Source organism: Glycine max, chromosome 11, assembly GCF_000004515.6.
Source record: "Glycine max cultivar Williams 82 chromosome 11, Glycine_max_v4.0, whole genome shotgun sequence".
Taxonomy (NCBI): Eukaryota; Viridiplantae; Streptophyta; class Magnoliopsida; order Fabales; family Fabaceae; genus Glycine; species Glycine max.
This window is the reverse complement of record NC_038247.2, coordinates 15,880,136-15,898,259: the sequence shown is the minus strand read 5'-3', so window position 1 is coordinate 15,898,259 and position 18,124 is coordinate 15,880,136. Positions and strand designations below refer to the sequence as shown.

Below are 18,124 nucleotides of genomic sequence, written 5' to 3'. Positions count from 1 at the left end.
GATACCAATCCTACCCCTATTTCGCCAGCCACAATGGCTAAACACCCCATCCTACTCCTATTTCGTCAGCCACAATGACGAAACACCACTGTTCACGTTCTTTCGCCAGCTCGGACGGTGAAATGCTTGTAAAAAGGGACCCCTCACGAATAAGTTTTGAAACAGACTCTATTAGATAATAAGTTTATAAATATAACCCCTTGAGGTCAATTAGTCCAGTTTTTACGATTCAAGTTAATTGAAAACTAGTATTGTAGTTTAAAGTCTATGATCATCTCTAAAGTATCAATTACTAAGTGAATTGTTTGATTTATTACTTTTATAATAATTTTTTAAAAAAAATTAATCATAAAATTTAGAAGAAAAAAAAAAGTTAAGACAAAATGAGTGCTTAAATTTTTTTATGGCATTTTTACTTTTTTAGGATTGGCAGACCAATCCAATTCAACCAGCCAAACCACCCCAAGTTAGATTGAAATTTCCCATCTAATGCAAAAATGAGTCTAACTCAATTCAAGCTGTTTTTTTATAGGTTAAAGACTAATTGGGTTATGTTGGATTGGCCTTCTGACATCCCTATGATTTTTCCTTAACAAACATTATGTCTGAACGGGATTAGGATGTTCTTCCTTTTTTTTCTTCATTTCTTCCATTATTAAGGGTTTTTAAAAAATAAATATTAATTTTTTATAAATTAATTATCATTTTTATTTTATTTTATTTATTTTCCAAAAGTTTTATAAAATGAAAGAAAAGAAAATGAAAAGAATCCTAACCTTTCTTAAACGCTTTGTTTTCCTGTCTCATTTCATCACTTTTCATACCTATCAAATTTTATTTTTTTCCATCTCAACATGACGTGTAACTTTCTCCATTTCCTTTCAAGTAACAATATTATATTATGTCTCCAACGTACGATATGTGGAGCCTAAGAGCATCTTTAATGTTAGATCTAAGAGATAGATCTTAAGCTGAAGATCTAATCTTTTCTAGATCCAACAATAAATCATCCCTCAAATCTCCACTTTATAGATCTAGTTCTTGGGGTGGGGGGGGGGGGGGGAACTTTGAAGATCTACACAATTTTCAAAAAAAAATTATCAGTAGTGACAATTTGCAAAATGCGGGAGGAAGGATAACTCAATAGAAGGAGATGAAGAAGAAAAAAAAATCAAAAATTTTGAGATTCTAGCAGGGGGAGGAGGGGAAAGGGGTCGCGTGGAGGTCTAGAAGGGGGAAGGGGGGTCACAATAGAGGGGAAGAGGAAATGGGGTGGGTCTTGTGGCGACGAGGAGAAAGAAGAAAGAAGAAGAAGAAAAATGTGAAGAGAATGAGAGAGAGGAACAACACTAAGAAGAAAGAAGAAGGATAATGTGAGGAGAGAGAGCAAAGGAGAACATGAAAGGAAGAAAGAAGAAAAAATGTGAGGAAAAGGAGGAAGGAGAACGTGAGAGAGAGGAAGAAAAGTTTTTTAAAAAATTGGTGAGAGGAAGTGAACGTTACTGTGTACAGAGTGAGTGACCGTTGTCACTAAAAAAACGTGCACAATGACCATTATAATTAAAAAAAATAGTTGTTACACATATAACATTCTATAAATTGGTTAAGTACACAAAAAATTTGTACATACAATTTTCATTCTCATTCTTCATTTGTCAATCTCAATTCTCCAATCTCAATCTCAGTTAAATTATATTTGTGCGAAATGGATCCAAATCAATTTGATTGGCAAACTTATATAAATTTCTTACAAAATTATCACATGTCTCCTTCGACAAAAAAATCACAAAGTTGTCCTTCTTTTTTACCACCACCACCATCAAATTATTTTATGCCAAACACTCAAACCCCTTCCACCGTAAATTCTCAAAGTTCTCAAACATTTCCTTCAATCCCACCAAACAATCCTACCATGATTCAAATAATGAAGTTGGTTCGTAATTTTCATAATTTTCTACCCAAATTGGGCTAGAAGAGATTGTTGTTGAGGAAATAGGAGGATCTTCTACAAAAAGGAAGCCTCGAGTCTCCTTTGCAATTGAAGAAGATACGCATCTCAGTAGTTCATGACAAAACTAGTCGTTATGAAACTAGTTGTTGCATAAGTAGCCGTTATAAAACTAGTCGTTGTATAATTTGCTATTTAATTGTTCAATTCTCATTTGTTGTTATATGTCTCCTTCAAACAATCTTCTTTTTTCACTCGTTTATGCAATCAATCATTTATACAATGGATCAAAATAATGACTTTGGCAGAGTTTGGAAACAAATTGTTTATGAAACACTTGATGACGATAGTGATGAACAAATCATAAGCTACTTACGTGCGATGCAACAACAAGGAGGCAACAACAATCAACACAAAAATCCTAAAAGAGTGATTAATCACAATTGTGAAGATAGACATCTACAATTAATGAATGACTACTTCTCAGAAAATTCGATATACATAGAGACTCAATTCTAACGTAGGTTCCGAATGCGATGACAATTGTTCATTCGAATTGTCGACGCTCTTAGTAATCACGATGAGTATTTTCTAATAAGACCTAATGTTGTTGGTAGAATGCGTCTCTCCTATTGTAGAAGTGCATTACAACTATTTGTATACTGACATACAGATCACCTACTGATTGTGTGAATGAATATGTTAGAATTGACAAATATACTGCAACTCAATGCTTACAAAATTTTGTAAGGGGTGTCAATGAGATATTTGGACAAGAATACTTGAGAAGACCCAACAACAATGACATCGACTGCCTACTATAAATTAGAGATGCACGAGAGTTTTCAGGTATGTAAGGTTTTATTGATTGCATGCATTGGGAGTGAAAAAATTGTCCAGTTGCATGGTAGGGTCAATATCATAGAGGTGATCATTTCAAACCCACAATAATACTTGAAATTGTCACTTCATAAGACTTGTGGATTTGACATGCATATTTTGGAGTTGCAGGTTCAAAACAATGACATTAATATGTTAAACCAATCGCATGTGTTTGAAGATGTTTTGCAAGGTCGAGCTCCTCTAGTATAATTTACAATTAATGAAACTCCATATAATATACGTTACTATCTATCCTGATTTGGCCATATTTGTGAAAACCATACCAATGCCATGAGGTCCCAGAAGAAAATTATTTGCAAAATGTCAAGAGGCAATGAGAAAGGATGTGGAATAAGCATTTGGTGTGTTCAAATCTCAATTCGCAATTATATGTGGTCCATTGCGTGCCTGGAACATGGATACTATGAAGGATATAATGTTGGTGTGCATTATATTGCAAAATATGATTGTCGAAGACGAACGAGATGCATTCAGTGGTAATGTCGATGTTGATTATGGTCACAGACATTGATATTTCAAATGTTGAAGTATCTCGCAGTGTTTCTCTTGACTTTGCTACATATTTACAAACAAGACATGTTATCCATACAAGAAAATTTTATCAACAACTTCAAGCAGGCTTGGTGGAATATATTTGGAAACGTTACAATCACAACAATTAGGGGTGGGTAAACGGGCCTAGGTCAAAGGACTGGCCCGCGGTCCGTGTAGGTAACATACCAATATTTTTTAAATAGTTCATGGTTATGCAATATTTTTGGGCCCGCCCTTCTTAACCTGCAGACTGTGCAGGTTTGGCCCATAGGGTCCGCGGGTTGTCCGTAAGCCCTCTTAATCCATGGTTTGAGAATCCCACCAACTATAACACCTTAAGAATCCCGCTTAATCCAGATCTTTCATTGTTGGCTTCTGATATTTTGAGCATCTAAATTACAACTATGGCTTCCAAATCGGCATTTAGTATTGACTCACGGGTGCTTAACAAATATCGAACTAGGCTTCTTGGTGATAATGTGCAAGCCTTGATATGTACTAAAAATTGGTTACTAGAATTTGATGAGCAAGGTAAATAATGTGTAATAATTGTTGTCTTTTAATCACTTAACTTGAGTTGATTCTAATATTTATTATCGTTGAGTTTTAGGAAAAGAATACGAAGATGTGGAGATGAAGAAGACTCAAGCTACTTCAAATATGGAATCATTTGTTGTTGGAGATGTTTAAGTTTCATATTTTAGATTTATTGCTTGGACTTTCTTTTGTTAAGACATTATTAATTTTATTGATGTAATTGACTAATTATTGATATTTTATTTACATTTATGTTGAACTTAATTTGATTGTGTGACATTTTTATTGAAATTGAAATTCTTTTAAAATTAGGTCTGTTTGACCCGCGGGATTCGTGGGGCAGGGCAGACCAATTTATTAGGTCCGCATAAGAATGTGAGGCGGACTGGCCTGGTTCGCTGCCAATGTGAGCTTATGCAGGCGGGCCTTATACGAGGCGGGCTGACCTGTTTATCCACCCCTAACAAATATTGAAATTTAATTTTTCTTTGGTATTAATATGTTGCATTTTTTATTATTAAATTTATGTATTTTTCATTTGTTTAACATTTAGTCATGAATAAAAATTAAATTTATACTCATTTTTCTATTTTTTAATATTTATAAAAAATTACATGTTTTATCAATTAAGTTTAATTACTTAATTAATCAATTTAATTTAATAAATATTTACAAACCTGATTTATGTGAAACCTATTAAAAATTATCTAAGATTTCAAGATGAGATCTATCACATAAGAAAAAAAAATAGAAAAAATCTTTACAATTTTTAAATCCTATGCCATATTATGAGACCCAAAAAAAATAATATAAAATCTTAATTTAAAATTTTCCATTAATGATGCTGTAATGCAACTTCAAGATCGTTCTCAGCAAATATTAATGCTAACACATGTTCCGATGTTCCACTGTTGACAATCCTGATAACAAAAGAAAACAAGGATAGGGCGGAGATTCCTTTAGTTGCCCCTTGGCGACTTTAAGCTATTACAAAGGTTTTTTTTTTTTTTTTCACAATGTAAAGTGTAATTTGCAATTTTGCTCAGGAATTGATTAGAAGATAAGTGCAGAAAACATATTGATAAATGGATTAAAGATGAAATTAACGAGAGAATGTTATTTATGTATTCGATCGATTATAAAGTTTGTAATGCTTCTCCATAACTTTTAGTAATTTTTTTATAAAGATAATAACATTTTTTTCATAAACCAACATGATATTAATTGGAATGGTTCTATTTAAATTGACCGAAAAAAAATAAAAGCTAAATCATGTTATCCTAATTTAAGAGTTATAAAATTGACTTAATAATTAAAAATAATAAAAAAATTATGAATTCGATTAAGGTTTGAATTCCTCTCATTAATAACAATTGACAACTAATTCACTGATAAAAAATATATGATTAATTCAAATTTGATTTTAGTGTAAAATTTATAAATAAATTATTTTAAAAAAAAAAAACTGAAGCAAATTCCTCAAAAATTTTGCAAACCCAACATAATCCGATGAAAATAATGTTAAATATTTTAATCGGTCCAATCTTTTTGTGAGAAGGGAGAGAAAGAGCCGAACTCTAGAATCTAGATCCTACTTGATGTTCACTGTTCAGGAAGAAAAGCTTTACATTCGAATTGTTAATTTAAAATTGGCATTGACAAAGGTAGGACCATCCAAACAGGTCCTTAGCCATATCCATTAATAGATGCCACCTACTATAATCGGTAAAAATACATGTTAGCTTCAATGTCGACACCTATATGCTAGTGTTTTCATAAGCCTGTCTATCATTTAGTGCCCATTTACATGTTGGAGAAGGGTGCAGTTAACGTATGCATATGGAACCCCAAAGCCGTTCAATTGCATGTTCATCTATAACGCCCCTTGATAATTAAATTTACTCCTGTTTCGGTCCTTACTTATAAGAACATTTTAATTAATTCATATATTTTTTTTAAAAATAATTAATTTAATTTATCACATCAAATTTGTTAATTATTTATATTATATATTAAATTATTTTATATTAATATTTAAAGAAAAAATAATTAAGTAAGAATCAGATAAAAACATCTTATAAAATGAAAAACTTCCTATTCTCATCCACCCCCATCACCCCGACCAAACTACCAAGCAAAACACACTTCTCTCTTTCTTTTCCTCCCAATTTAACTCTTTTCGGGAAAGCTTTTACCTCCTCCCATCTAGTTCACCCAGCGACTTGAGAGCAACCGCCAAAGCAAACTCGATGGAAGAGATGTGTCGGGGGAGTTTTTTTTTTGTAGAGAAAGAGATGAGAGGAGTGTGTTTGGTGGGTAGTTTGGGCATAAAAAAATAAGGAGGAGTGCATTAGTACAAAGGGGAGAGTAAATAGTAATAGCCTAGCCTAAAAGTTATGAGCCTATAACGATCCAACAAAAAAAAAATAACTTCTACATTTAAATATATTAGGAATGAAAGACCATAAAAATTTAATAAGAATCAAAACACAAAATCTAGTCATTTATTGAGAACAAAAAATATATTTAAGAAAAAAATAAAGATAACAAGCAACAAAATAACACATCGGGAGAGAGAGAGCTTGAGAAAATGATTAGTTTACACTACCATTATCATTAATACTCTCTTTTATCTTTCTTTTTATTATTTATCATTTTAACGTCTATTTTAATTAGGGGTATTTTAATTTAAAAATAAGAATGTTGCTAACGAGTGATATTTGAAAAGTGATTAAGAAATTAAAAGAAAAAAAAATCATAGAAGAGCACAAAAATTATCATAAGCAGCAAAATTTTATGCATCCTAATAAAAATCTTTTCGCTTTAAGTTTCATAATCATTTGCCTAATAATAATTATGTATTAGGTTTTATAAGAAGGATGAAACACCAGTTTAATTTGGCTCTTATAGATAAAATCAAAGGGAGTACTTTATAGAAAAAAAGTAATATTTTCTCCTGTGTTACAAATTAAATGTTGCAAAAACTTAAATATTTTAAACTTAATCTCTCATTTTTCAAAAATAATTAATGACCTCTAATGGGCTGATAAGGTATTAAATTACCGTTTATAAAAAAATTATATGTAATTATTCTATCAAATTTTTTGATGGTGTGACAAGTCATTAAGTTATCAATAATATAACTGTTATGTCATTTGTTAATGCTGTTACTTAACGACAAGAAACTAAAAATAATAATGAAAAATAAGTATAGGAAATCGGTTACAATTTAGATTAGAAACTAAAAATAAAAATATGAAAAAAATATAGGGAGTGACAACTATAGCGGTTAGACCAACAGACTTGGACCATTGTGAATTCATGAAGCTTCCCTGAAGATGATGTCCTGTGATGCAATTAATTTGTACATACAATGGCAAATCATGTTTGGATAACAAAATGAGGGATGTTAAGTTTGTCATGAGTTTATTTCTTGACGCAGTAATTATGTTAAATTCGTACATATAATGATAGTATAGTTAGTGCACAAGATGATCCATTGCTTTGAAGGATCGATGACATGCCCAAAAATGTTGAAAGTTCTTAACTGAAATATGTTGTTTCGCTTGTTGCTATTTAGACTTTGAAGTGTGTCTTTTGTACTGTACAAGGAACACTATAAAAAGGCGCCAAGCAAAGTTCCAATTCGAACAATGCATGTCGTTAGAATTTACATCTCTTGTATTGGCCAAACGATCATAAGAGAGTAATTTTTTCAAAAATTAAAGGTAAAATTTAAATTAATACTTTGAAAGAAATAAGTCATGAGATATTTTAGGATTTCTGAGTACAAAATCGTAAATTGTGTTATAATTTTGATTCTTTTTTCATTGAAGTTATAAAAAAGATAATGACTTTAATTATTTTTTAATATGAATGTAAAGTCATAAGTATCTTTTTTAGAAGTTGTAAATTCTTTGCGATTTCAAAGTTGTAAATAGTTTTTAATTTTAATTATTAACTAATTTATGTTTTTTTTTAGTTTTATTTTTTATATTATTTTTGTTTCATATTTTCTATAATTTTTTATTCAATATTTAATTTAAATAAAAATATTAAAATGTATAATCACTAATCGTATATATAATGAGATGCACAAATCAATTTTAAATAGATATAAGAAATATTCATTATGTAGAACACAACATAAATCGTAGTAATTATCCATACAAATAAGTTGACAGTTAATATTGTTTCTACTTTTAAATTTTATGCATGTGTTTGATTTGTATTGTTCATTTTATACTAATATATTATATTATTTTTATTTTAACAACTACTTTTATTAATAAATTATTTTTTCTTGTTAATATTAAAATAATTTATAAAACTAATTAATACTATTATATGAAATTATTAATTTACTTAATGATAATTATAAAATTAATTAAAAATTAAAAATAAATTAATATTATTTGATAAATTATAAATTAATATTAGTAACAAAATATTTTAATATTTTTGTCAAAAAAATATGTGTAGTGCATTTTAATATTTTTATTTCAATCTAAATATTTTGCATTATTTTTATAATTTATAAATCAAATAATAATCATTAAAATTAGTAAAAAAAAGTATTAAAAATATATAATTAAAAATATAAAAATATTTAATAAAACAATAAAAAATATAGAAAATATTAAATAAAACTAAAAAAACAAACATAAATATGTTAATAATTAAAATAAAATAAAAACTATTTACGATTTTGAAGTCGTAAATAGGTTACGACTTCTAGACAAAATTAAAAATTCTTACCACTCCAAAGTTGTATTAAAAATAATTGAAGTTGTGAACTTTTTGATGACTTCAATAGAAATGAAAAGAAAAAATCAAAGTCTAAGATCGTTTGTAACTTTTTACTTAGAAGTCATAATATATATTACGATTTATTCCTGATTATTAATTTAAATTTTATCCCTATTTGATAATTTTGAAAAAAAATTACCCCTTATTATTGTTTTGCCCTTGCATTGTCAATTTTTCCGATGTTGGTAGTTTAATTCATTGAACTTACAAGAAGAAGAAAAAACTTATTTTACACATTGGTAGTTTCCAAGTTTAACAAATGAGCACTTTTTATAAATGATATTTTTTATTATTCACAGAGTGTTTAACAATATTGTCCCTTCAATTTCCAAAAAAATAAAAAAAAATGGAAAGTGATGCAATTTTTTTATTTTATAATTCTTTGTAATCTTTAATTCTAATTAATGTTGTCACACATAAGACAAATTGAGGATTATGTGTTGATGAGGATTTTACATTTGAAGGAGAAAATTGGTAAAAACTTACATCATTATAAACTAGAAGACTATTTTAAAACTTCAAGTATTGTCACTTGAAGATAAAGTCATGTTACTTGGTATATAACTACATCGAAAAATTTTCACATGAAGAAAAAGTGAAACAACTTGAATAATAATGGAGTTTCATTAGCGTGTTTAAGAGTTATGCAATGAGCCATATAAACATCAGTATTTGAGTTATCTAAAAACTTAAAGCAATTGCCATAATAAATAAATACAATAATTATTAGTAACACACTGTTGTATAATCGCACTAACATGGGGAGATTCTTGTTTTGAAACACAAAGCTAAATTGGCAAATTCAGATTTTAAAGTACATATCACTTGAAGACATACTTGACAATACCAGGAATATGGATATTCATGAAGTAGTCCTCCCAATCAATCATTTTAGGATCAAAGTAAAACAAATACTCCTCCATCTCTACCCCACTTTCTCTTGCCGCTATCCGCAACTTTTTTGTGTTCATATTATCAAAACTGTGGGTGAAAAAAATTGTTTTAGTAAATATGTTAATAGTAAAACTTTTATTTTGTTTCCAATAATTAACTTACACGCCATTGAAGAACAAATAAGGCCTGTAAAGGTCAACCAACCGCATCACTGTATAGATCTTCCTTCTAATGTCAAGATACGTCCTCTGAAAATATTGGCAAAAGGCAGCATTGGCTAGCTCTAGTCCCTATTAAAATGTAAATTATGTTAGTAAGAAAATATAAGGTGGGTGGGATGGTTAAGGAAAATGGAAAGATGAAAAAATTAACATTTACCGAATAAAAATTTTAAAAAATAGTTAGCCCTTTCTTCATATAATTGTTTAGAATAAACTTGATCATATGGATGACATTTTGCATGGATAGAGGGAAAATATGACGTAGACATTGAGGATTGCTTAAAAACAACCTTTAATGGAAGGAAGTAACGAATGAACATGTATCTCTGAAAGCTAGCCATGCTGTCTAACACTGTAACTTTGCGAACCATGACATAATTTCCTTCCTTGTTTACATATGGTTTGGCCTTGAAATATCTAAAGCCATAGTCTTGGAGATTGTGGTATCTAACTGGATTTTCTAAAGAGGAGCCCACATGATATATGATATTATCACATGGCTTATTTGCATGCGCCACCATGGTACTTATTATTGCATTCACCACCATGTCTGCCGGTATCTGTAATTCAAATTCCACATAAATTAATATAGGCCTAACTATCTTTCATTTGTCCGCAATTTAATCTTTTTTTTTTCATTTTTGTTTCTGTGAAATTATTTTTTTTGTTTTATTTACTGTAAATATGTTTGTTTTGTTTTCTTTCTCAATGCATTTTAGATATTATTTTTTTATGTTCAAAGCTTTATTTAAAATATTTTAAAGACAAAAAAACACATTTTATAAGGACTAAATAAAAAAATTATAAGAACCAAAATTTAAAAAGTATTAATTTGTTGGGAAAAAAAGTATTTAACCCATTAATATATCCATTTTTATTGAGTATAAAAAGGTATTGGGGTGTGTAATTTTGAAGAAAAAATGTTCAGGTTAGAAAATGAACAAGTTGACTATTGACAATATATTGCTCTTTGCTGATTAAGATCTCAGATGTTTCATTTAATGACTCACCACGTCAAAAGTTGCCTTGATGTCTGCAAGAAAGCATGTTAATTTTCCTTTGCCATAAGCAACAATTAAACTATCAATGGTCCTGCAAAAAGTCACAAGATAAGAAAAATGTAGGTCATGATCTTATACTCCCATTGTCTTGGAAATTAATTAAAGGGACATAAAGTATCGGGCAATTAACAAATGCATGGTTTAAGTTAGCTAGTGTAACACAAACACACAACACAACTTAATGCATGTATATGAACAAAATGACTGACATAAATTAAAGTTGGTGATTTAATATATCAGTCTCATTATATCTTTCAAAAAAATAAAATAGCTGGTGATTTAATACCTTACTCCTTCGACCCACCCAGGAAAAGGTTCTCTGTAAGTACTGGTAACCATTGTAGGACGTACAATAACAACGGACACGTTTTCCTTTAGAGTTTCTATAAGCATTTCTCCCATTGCCTTTGTAAAGACATACGTGTTTGGCCATCCATATATAGTTGCTCTAAATTTATTAAGATACAACCAAACACAGTTTTGGTGTTAGTTAGTGTATATAATCCAATTTCAAAATTTAATGAGTTAGATCCTAAAGTTAAAAGAGATTTTAAGAAATGAAAACATAAAATGGTCAAATAGCATATGGTAGTGACCTCAAATTAAAATCGAAGTAATAGATGCTAACCTTTTCATACCGAAGTCCTTCATTGCCATTTTAATATCATCCTCTGTAGCCCCCTCTTGTTGAAGTTGGTACAACTTATCCTCCACCGCTTTCTTTTCCATGTCAATGTCTAGTCCGGGCACTCCATTTAGTGACACGCCCAATTGGCATGAATCCTCTATAATGAGTCCTCCTCTCTCACCACATACATATGCTGAAGGCATTTATATATTAATTGTATTGATTAATCCTTTAGATGTATAGAGCATTGTTAATAGACTTAATTTATATTGTATTAATTATGTTATATAAGGGTTAAAATAATCCTTTATAATTTATTTTTTTACTTAAATATGTTTTTCATTAGTAATATAATCTATTTTGATTTTACTATTTATAATTAATCATTATTATTTTATATTTTACAATCCAAAATATTTTTATGTTTAATTTTAATATATGTAATTAAACATGGTCTGTTAAGTGATATGTGAAATTTTATTAGATTATTACATCATCACTTAATTGATGTGACAACCTAATAGTATATCATCTTATCATTTAATTAATAGACTTGACATGATAAATACTAAAATCAAATATAAAAATTTTACATATTAAAATATATATAAAAAGTAAAGTTTAACTAGTAAAATCAAAATGAACTATATTATATATTTCCTAGTTGACCCCATGTGAAAATGGAATTAAATAGCTCATCATCAATGGCTAACAAAATTTAGACACTTGTATTATATTTTAAATTTTATCATTAATGCTATGACTATCACATTTGACATAATTTTTAATTTTAATTTCATATCATTTATGTATAAAATTAAAATTTTATAATGATTAATTACTAAAAGTTACTAATAATTAAAATTATACTAAATACATAAATATATGTAATAAAATTATAAAATCTTAATTATTAATATTTTTATAATTAATTAAAAAATAATTATTAAAATTTATAATTTTTTTACATCTATTTATGCATTTTAGTATAATTTCAATTATTAACCTTTAATTAATAATTATAAAGTTTTAATTGTTCACATAAATGATATGAAAAATAAATTAAATATGATACATTAATTGTGAAAGTCATGACATTAATAATGAAATTCAAATATAAGATAATTATTTAAATTCTATTGATGATATTTAAGATGAGATATTTTAACCCATTTTCCCTTGGGTTCAATTAGAAAATCCCATATGAAAAATAATATATTTGAGGGAGTGCTCCTAATTAAGTTCTTAATTAGTTATAACTCGTTCGATGATTAAACATATCTAAATTTTGACCCAAGGTATATTTGAATACTAACCTGTTGATACATGGACAAGCACCTTCAGCTTAATACAACTTTTGGCGAAGTTCAAAACATGCTTAACTCCTAATGTATTTATACCCAATGCAACATCGTATCTGCACGCATATAATAAATATCAATATATATATATATATATATATATATATATATATATATATATATATATATATATATATATATATATATATATATATATATATATATATAGAGAGAGAGAGAGAGAGAGAGAGAGAGAGAGATTATACTGTACGGATATTTTTTAATTTGATAAAAATATAAATAAAAAATGTTTTATAATCGTAAGAAAAATATGTAGATTAGTGTTTTTAATTTATAAAACGAGAAAAATTTAAAAGAAAAATGAGACTATATGCAGCTGATATTTAAGATAAAAATTATTTTTAAAACTTGATAATAATTAAATTTAATATTTGAAAAACATTGACATAAAATATTTTAAACCGATAAATAATTTTAGAATTTCTGAAAAAATATAAGTTAGATATTAAATAATACTACTAAAAATAAGTGTGAGAAATAATACTATATATAAATATATTAATGATTTTTTTACATTAATAAACTAGAAATAATTTATGTGTATATGTGTTTTTGTTTTTTTCTTGATCAGAGAGATAGATGTCTCTCGTCCTATTTGAACATAGACTAATTTGACTTACAGCGTGACTAATGCTTGAAATTTTGTGTACAATTATAATCAAATATAATTCTTTCATTAAATACATGATTTTTATTTATTTGAATGAAGTGAAACCTTACTCCACTTCCCCTTGGATTGTGTGTGTTTATAAATTCCCAAACATATATACCTTTCATCAAAGTTAGTGGTGGCAGCAAAATTGATAATACAATGGGTTTGACTGCAAATTTCTTCCCGTAGAATGGGGTCTTTCAAGTTGAAGTCCTCTTGAGAAATGTCCCCAGGCACAAGTGTCAACTTTTCTGAAACAAAGGTATTGAACTTTGCACCAAGATTTTCCTTCAACAATCTAAACAAGTCCTTCTGGATAATCTATACAAATGAAAAACCAAAGATGTACATACAGCAGGTATATATATATCAGCCACACAAACTGATTTAACGTAATGAAACAGTATTATCAAAATTTATTTTGAGTGATATATTAAGATTTTATAACATATTTATACGTTCACCTCATTATGCAATCGTTGAGAGGCAGATTCAGCATCTGTGGCTCTCAGAAGAAGATAAAGTTTCTTCACATTTGGTTGCACTCTCAGTATCTTCTCCACAAAAACTGCAATACCACACAAATAAAACACAACATTGCTAATGAATATTATATATAGTATATACCTGTGCACGCACAAATAAGCTAGCTTAATTCAACAAAGAGAAATTAAGAGAAGCACTTTTGGCAAGGAAACCAGCGGCACCAATGACCAAAACATTCTTGTCCTCAAGGAAGTGGATTATGCTTCCAAATTCCATTGGTGAAAAATTAAAGAAAGGGTAGAATAAAGATATAGTAGTAGTAGTATCAAAGAAATCAAAAGATTATCTTCAAATTGAACACAAACACAATTTGATTTGGATGACAAGTAATGCCTAAACTAGCAACACCAATACACCATATATATAGAAAACAATAAAAGTTCCATCAATTAATTAAATGAGGCATTTACGTATGACACATGTGTGTGGTCCTAATTTTGCGTGTGAAATATAAATGTGAAATCTACCCTCTCTGCTTACCATCATTTGCTACATGCCAATATATCCGTGTATGAACTTATTTGAAACGCCTCATTACCCGTCAAACTCAATGCCATATTCTGCCCTAAGAGTCCATTTTACTCAAAACAATACTAAGACTCAAGCTTTTCCCTTGAAATTAATTTAGTTCAACCAAACTACTTAAATTTTCAAACTGTAATGGAAACACTCTACTGATATAATATTAATGCTACACGAGATGTCCCTGCAACAAGTACTTGCATATGTTGACACAGTGATTAGACATTTTAGCGAGGGAGCTCGTTTTCTACACAGTGAGATTGGGGCATTTTCTCGTCGTCATAGTATAATTTGTAATTTGCACTTTTGCATAGGATTATTAAAAGTAGATAAGTACGTGCTAGTGCGGTGACGAGAACAATTAATTTAATTAATTTAACAATTTAATATAATATACTGACCGTCGTGTAAAAGAATTTTATATTTTTATTCAATAAAAAATTATTATTTATATTTTTTTAAGATAATTATTTTAAAAGTTAACAAATTTATCATATATGATAGATTATAATTGGATAACTATGTAAAATATTTTATAGTGTATAATTCTTTTTCTTTTTAATTTAATCATGAAAATTGACCTCATAAAAAATCGGTATAGAACTAGTAAAATTGGCTAAAAAATAGTTTGAAATAGTTTGTTGAAAAAAGTGTTTATTTGATTAAAAAATTCAGTATTATGATAATGTATATAATTTTTACTCAACATATATTGGTCCCTTTTTAATTTTTAATTCTCTATTTTGATCCCTTTATTTTTCTTTTTGAGATTTTAGTCTCTATATTTAAAAAATAAAATTTTTAATTTTGGTTCAATTCTTAATTTTAATTTGTTTACGTCTTTTATTTATTTAATTTCAATTAATTAAATTATTTTTTATATTATTTTAAATAAATATATTAGATCTATGTTCAATTAGATTAAAATAAAAGAAATAAAACTGTGCAAAACTAAAAATTGGACCAAAATTTCAGATTTTAAAAAATGTAGGACTAAAATTACAGAAAAAACAGAGATCAAAATCACATATCAAGAATTAAAGGAAGATCAAAATTACAATTTTGCCCATATATTATGATGATTGGTATATTTCTAGTTCAAAATTATGATGATATATAGATAATTATATTAAGATGAGTGCTAGCAATATGTTGTCTAACACATAATTTTTAATAAACATTCTACTATTAGTTAAAATTTATTGAAAATTATAGAATTGAAAGCTAAAATTTATTGAAAATTATAGAATTGATAGAGAGACTCAGAGACTCGTTATGTAAGAAGTGAGATAAAAAAAAATTATAATTTTTAATAAATTTTAATCTATAAATAGCGTATTCCAAAGAGTAGGAATTTAAATAATTATAACTAGGAGTAGAAATTTCTTTCGGGTGTTTATGTAATTAAAACAAGCTAGGTTAAATTAGTTATTTAGTTATTTAATTTATTTTTTAGATTTAATTTGATCTTTTAATTTTTTTAATTAATTCAATCTAGTTTTTAAGTCTAATTTGTATAAAAAAATAACATTTTATGTCGGTTCAAAACTGTTAATAAATGATATTAAAATTAGATGAACAAATTAAATTCCTTTTAAAAATTAGATAATCAAATTGAACCTAGTTTAATCTTTAAACAATTATTCTCTCTTATATTAGCTTTAGGATACTTGTTTAACCCCTTTTTTTGTGTGTTTATGAAATTATAACTAGGAGTAGGAATTTCTTTTGTTCATTTACTGTGTTCTCATTAGTTTATTTTTGTTACTATTGTCTAGGAAAGTAAAATTTTACAAAGAATAATTATTTAATTAAATTTGATACGACACTTTAATTTAAAATTTTAAAATATATTCTTATGAGTTTAATATTTAATTATATATTATTTAACTTTTTTATTTCTATTTAAAGTGAGATTTCATCTCTATTGCAACAACTCAGGACGTATCATAAATAATAGAAAAGAAAGAAAAAAAGAAGCATGACTACCCCCACGTAGCATTTCGAAGGAACCTTTTTGAAAAGCTCAAAGTAGAGTTCTCGCACTGCAGAATAAGCCTAGCTAATGGAGACTAACATAAAGGCAAATGCCACCAAACTTGGGGGTGCATGAAAAAGAACAACGTGCGTACAAATTAACTTAATTTAAAATGTTGATATTTATGCTCGTGATCGAAGACAGGGGAGTTTGTACAACGGATACCATGATTGGTAAGATATATATATATATATATATATATATATATATATATATATATATATCTAGTATTCTTTTATTCAAATAACAATGTGTCTTTCTGTGTCGTCTTTATATCTTCAGCCATTGATGCCCCACATGCCAGATATACATTATTCAAATAATTTTTATTGTGGTTGAGCTTAAAATGTTCCAAATGATATTTAAATGTAAAATAATGGAGTTGATAGTAATAATGAATTTCATCGTGCATGTTTATTTTATTGTTACGAACAAATTTCTGGGACAAAATGAAGTTTGTAAAATCATTGAGACCCTTTATTTTGTAAAATATTCACTCTAAGTTTTTGATAAAAAAAATATTTATTAAAGAAAATTATTATACTGTAATAACTTGTATAGTGAATTTTTTTTAAGAAATAACTTGTATAATGAATAATTTAAAATAATTAAAAAACTTGTTTAATAACTTATATTTCTTAATATTGTATATTCAATTATAACTTAATCTCACTGTGTTATGAAATTTTCTTTTATAGAGTTTGTGCTGTTTTAATTTTTTTTCTTTGAAAGCTTTAGTGACTAAAATAAAATATTACTGATGTAATAATTTTTTCTATAATTTACTAAAAAAATCGTTAAATTTAATTATACTTCTATATAACCAGTTTTACGCAATAACCTTTTTAATTTTATTATTATATTATTTCCTATATAATTATACTTTTTTTTTCGTCATTTTCAATATATTTCTCGCGACTTTGTGTTCAGAGATTATTTTTGCAATGCATTTTCTTTCATTTTCTCATTTTCATGTTTTAATATAGGAAAACTTAACCTGCAGATTGATATTCATTTTAAAATAATTCTTTTAAACAACACAATTTTATAATAAAAAACAGAAAGATTAAGTTATAATTATGATATGCGATATTTTTTTTGGTTAGGTAGGATATACAATATTAAAAGTATGAATTATTATTTATTTGATTTTAAAATATTATATTATTTATTTAGTACCAGAAGATATATGTGCATTTTATGTCCCCATACATTTACGTTATACATAACATATTTTTAATATATTTATCAAACAATTTAAGTGTCTTAGTAATTCTCGTGTTATGTCTAAGGAACACAAGTTTTGATTGGTCAAATCGTACCTTGAATACTTTTTGTCAAATTTTAGACCACAATTTCAACGCGAACACATTCTGGCACAGTAATTAAACCAAATTAGGCCTTCAAACACCTAACTTTCCAAAACACCTAAAAACTACTTCCATGGGG

General features: G+C 27.5%; 1 protein-coding gene across 1 annotated transcript; it reads right to left on the bottom strand.

Annotated features, from left to right (window-relative positions):
* Nucleotides 1–9,429: 9,429 nt before the first annotated feature.
* LOC100788994 (fatty acyl-CoA reductase 3) lies at nucleotides 9,430–14,444 on the bottom strand. The gene is made up of 10 exons (XM_003539125.5): nucleotides 14,253–14,444; nucleotides 14,034–14,137; nucleotides 13,688–13,890; nucleotides 12,852–12,952; nucleotides 11,536–11,728; nucleotides 11,194–11,355; nucleotides 10,857–10,938; nucleotides 10,137–10,406; nucleotides 9,788–9,915; nucleotides 9,430–9,712 (listed from the first exon to the last, which is right to left on the bottom strand). Exons 1-10 carry the CDS (start codon nucleotides 14,329–14,331, stop codon nucleotides 9,553–9,555), a joined length of 1,482 nt encoding a protein of 493 aa, XP_003539173.1. The 5' UTR covers nucleotides 14,332–14,444; the 3' UTR covers nucleotides 9,430–9,552.
* Between the last annotated feature and the right edge of the window lie 3,680 nt (nucleotides 14,445–18,124).

Coding starts and splice junctions, on each gene's coding strand:
- LOC100788994 (XM_003539125.5), bottom strand. CDS start 14,331: ATGGAATTTGGAAGCATAATCCACTTCCTTGAGGACAAGAATGTTTTG. Junction 14,138..14,252: donor CGCTGGTTTCCTTGCCAAAA/GTGCTTCTCTTA, acceptor GTGGTATTGCAG/TTTTTGTGGAGAAGATACTG. Junction 9,713..9,787: donor TATTTGTTCTTCAATGGCGT/GTAAGTTAATTA, acceptor TTTCACCCACAG/TTTTGATAATATGAACACAA.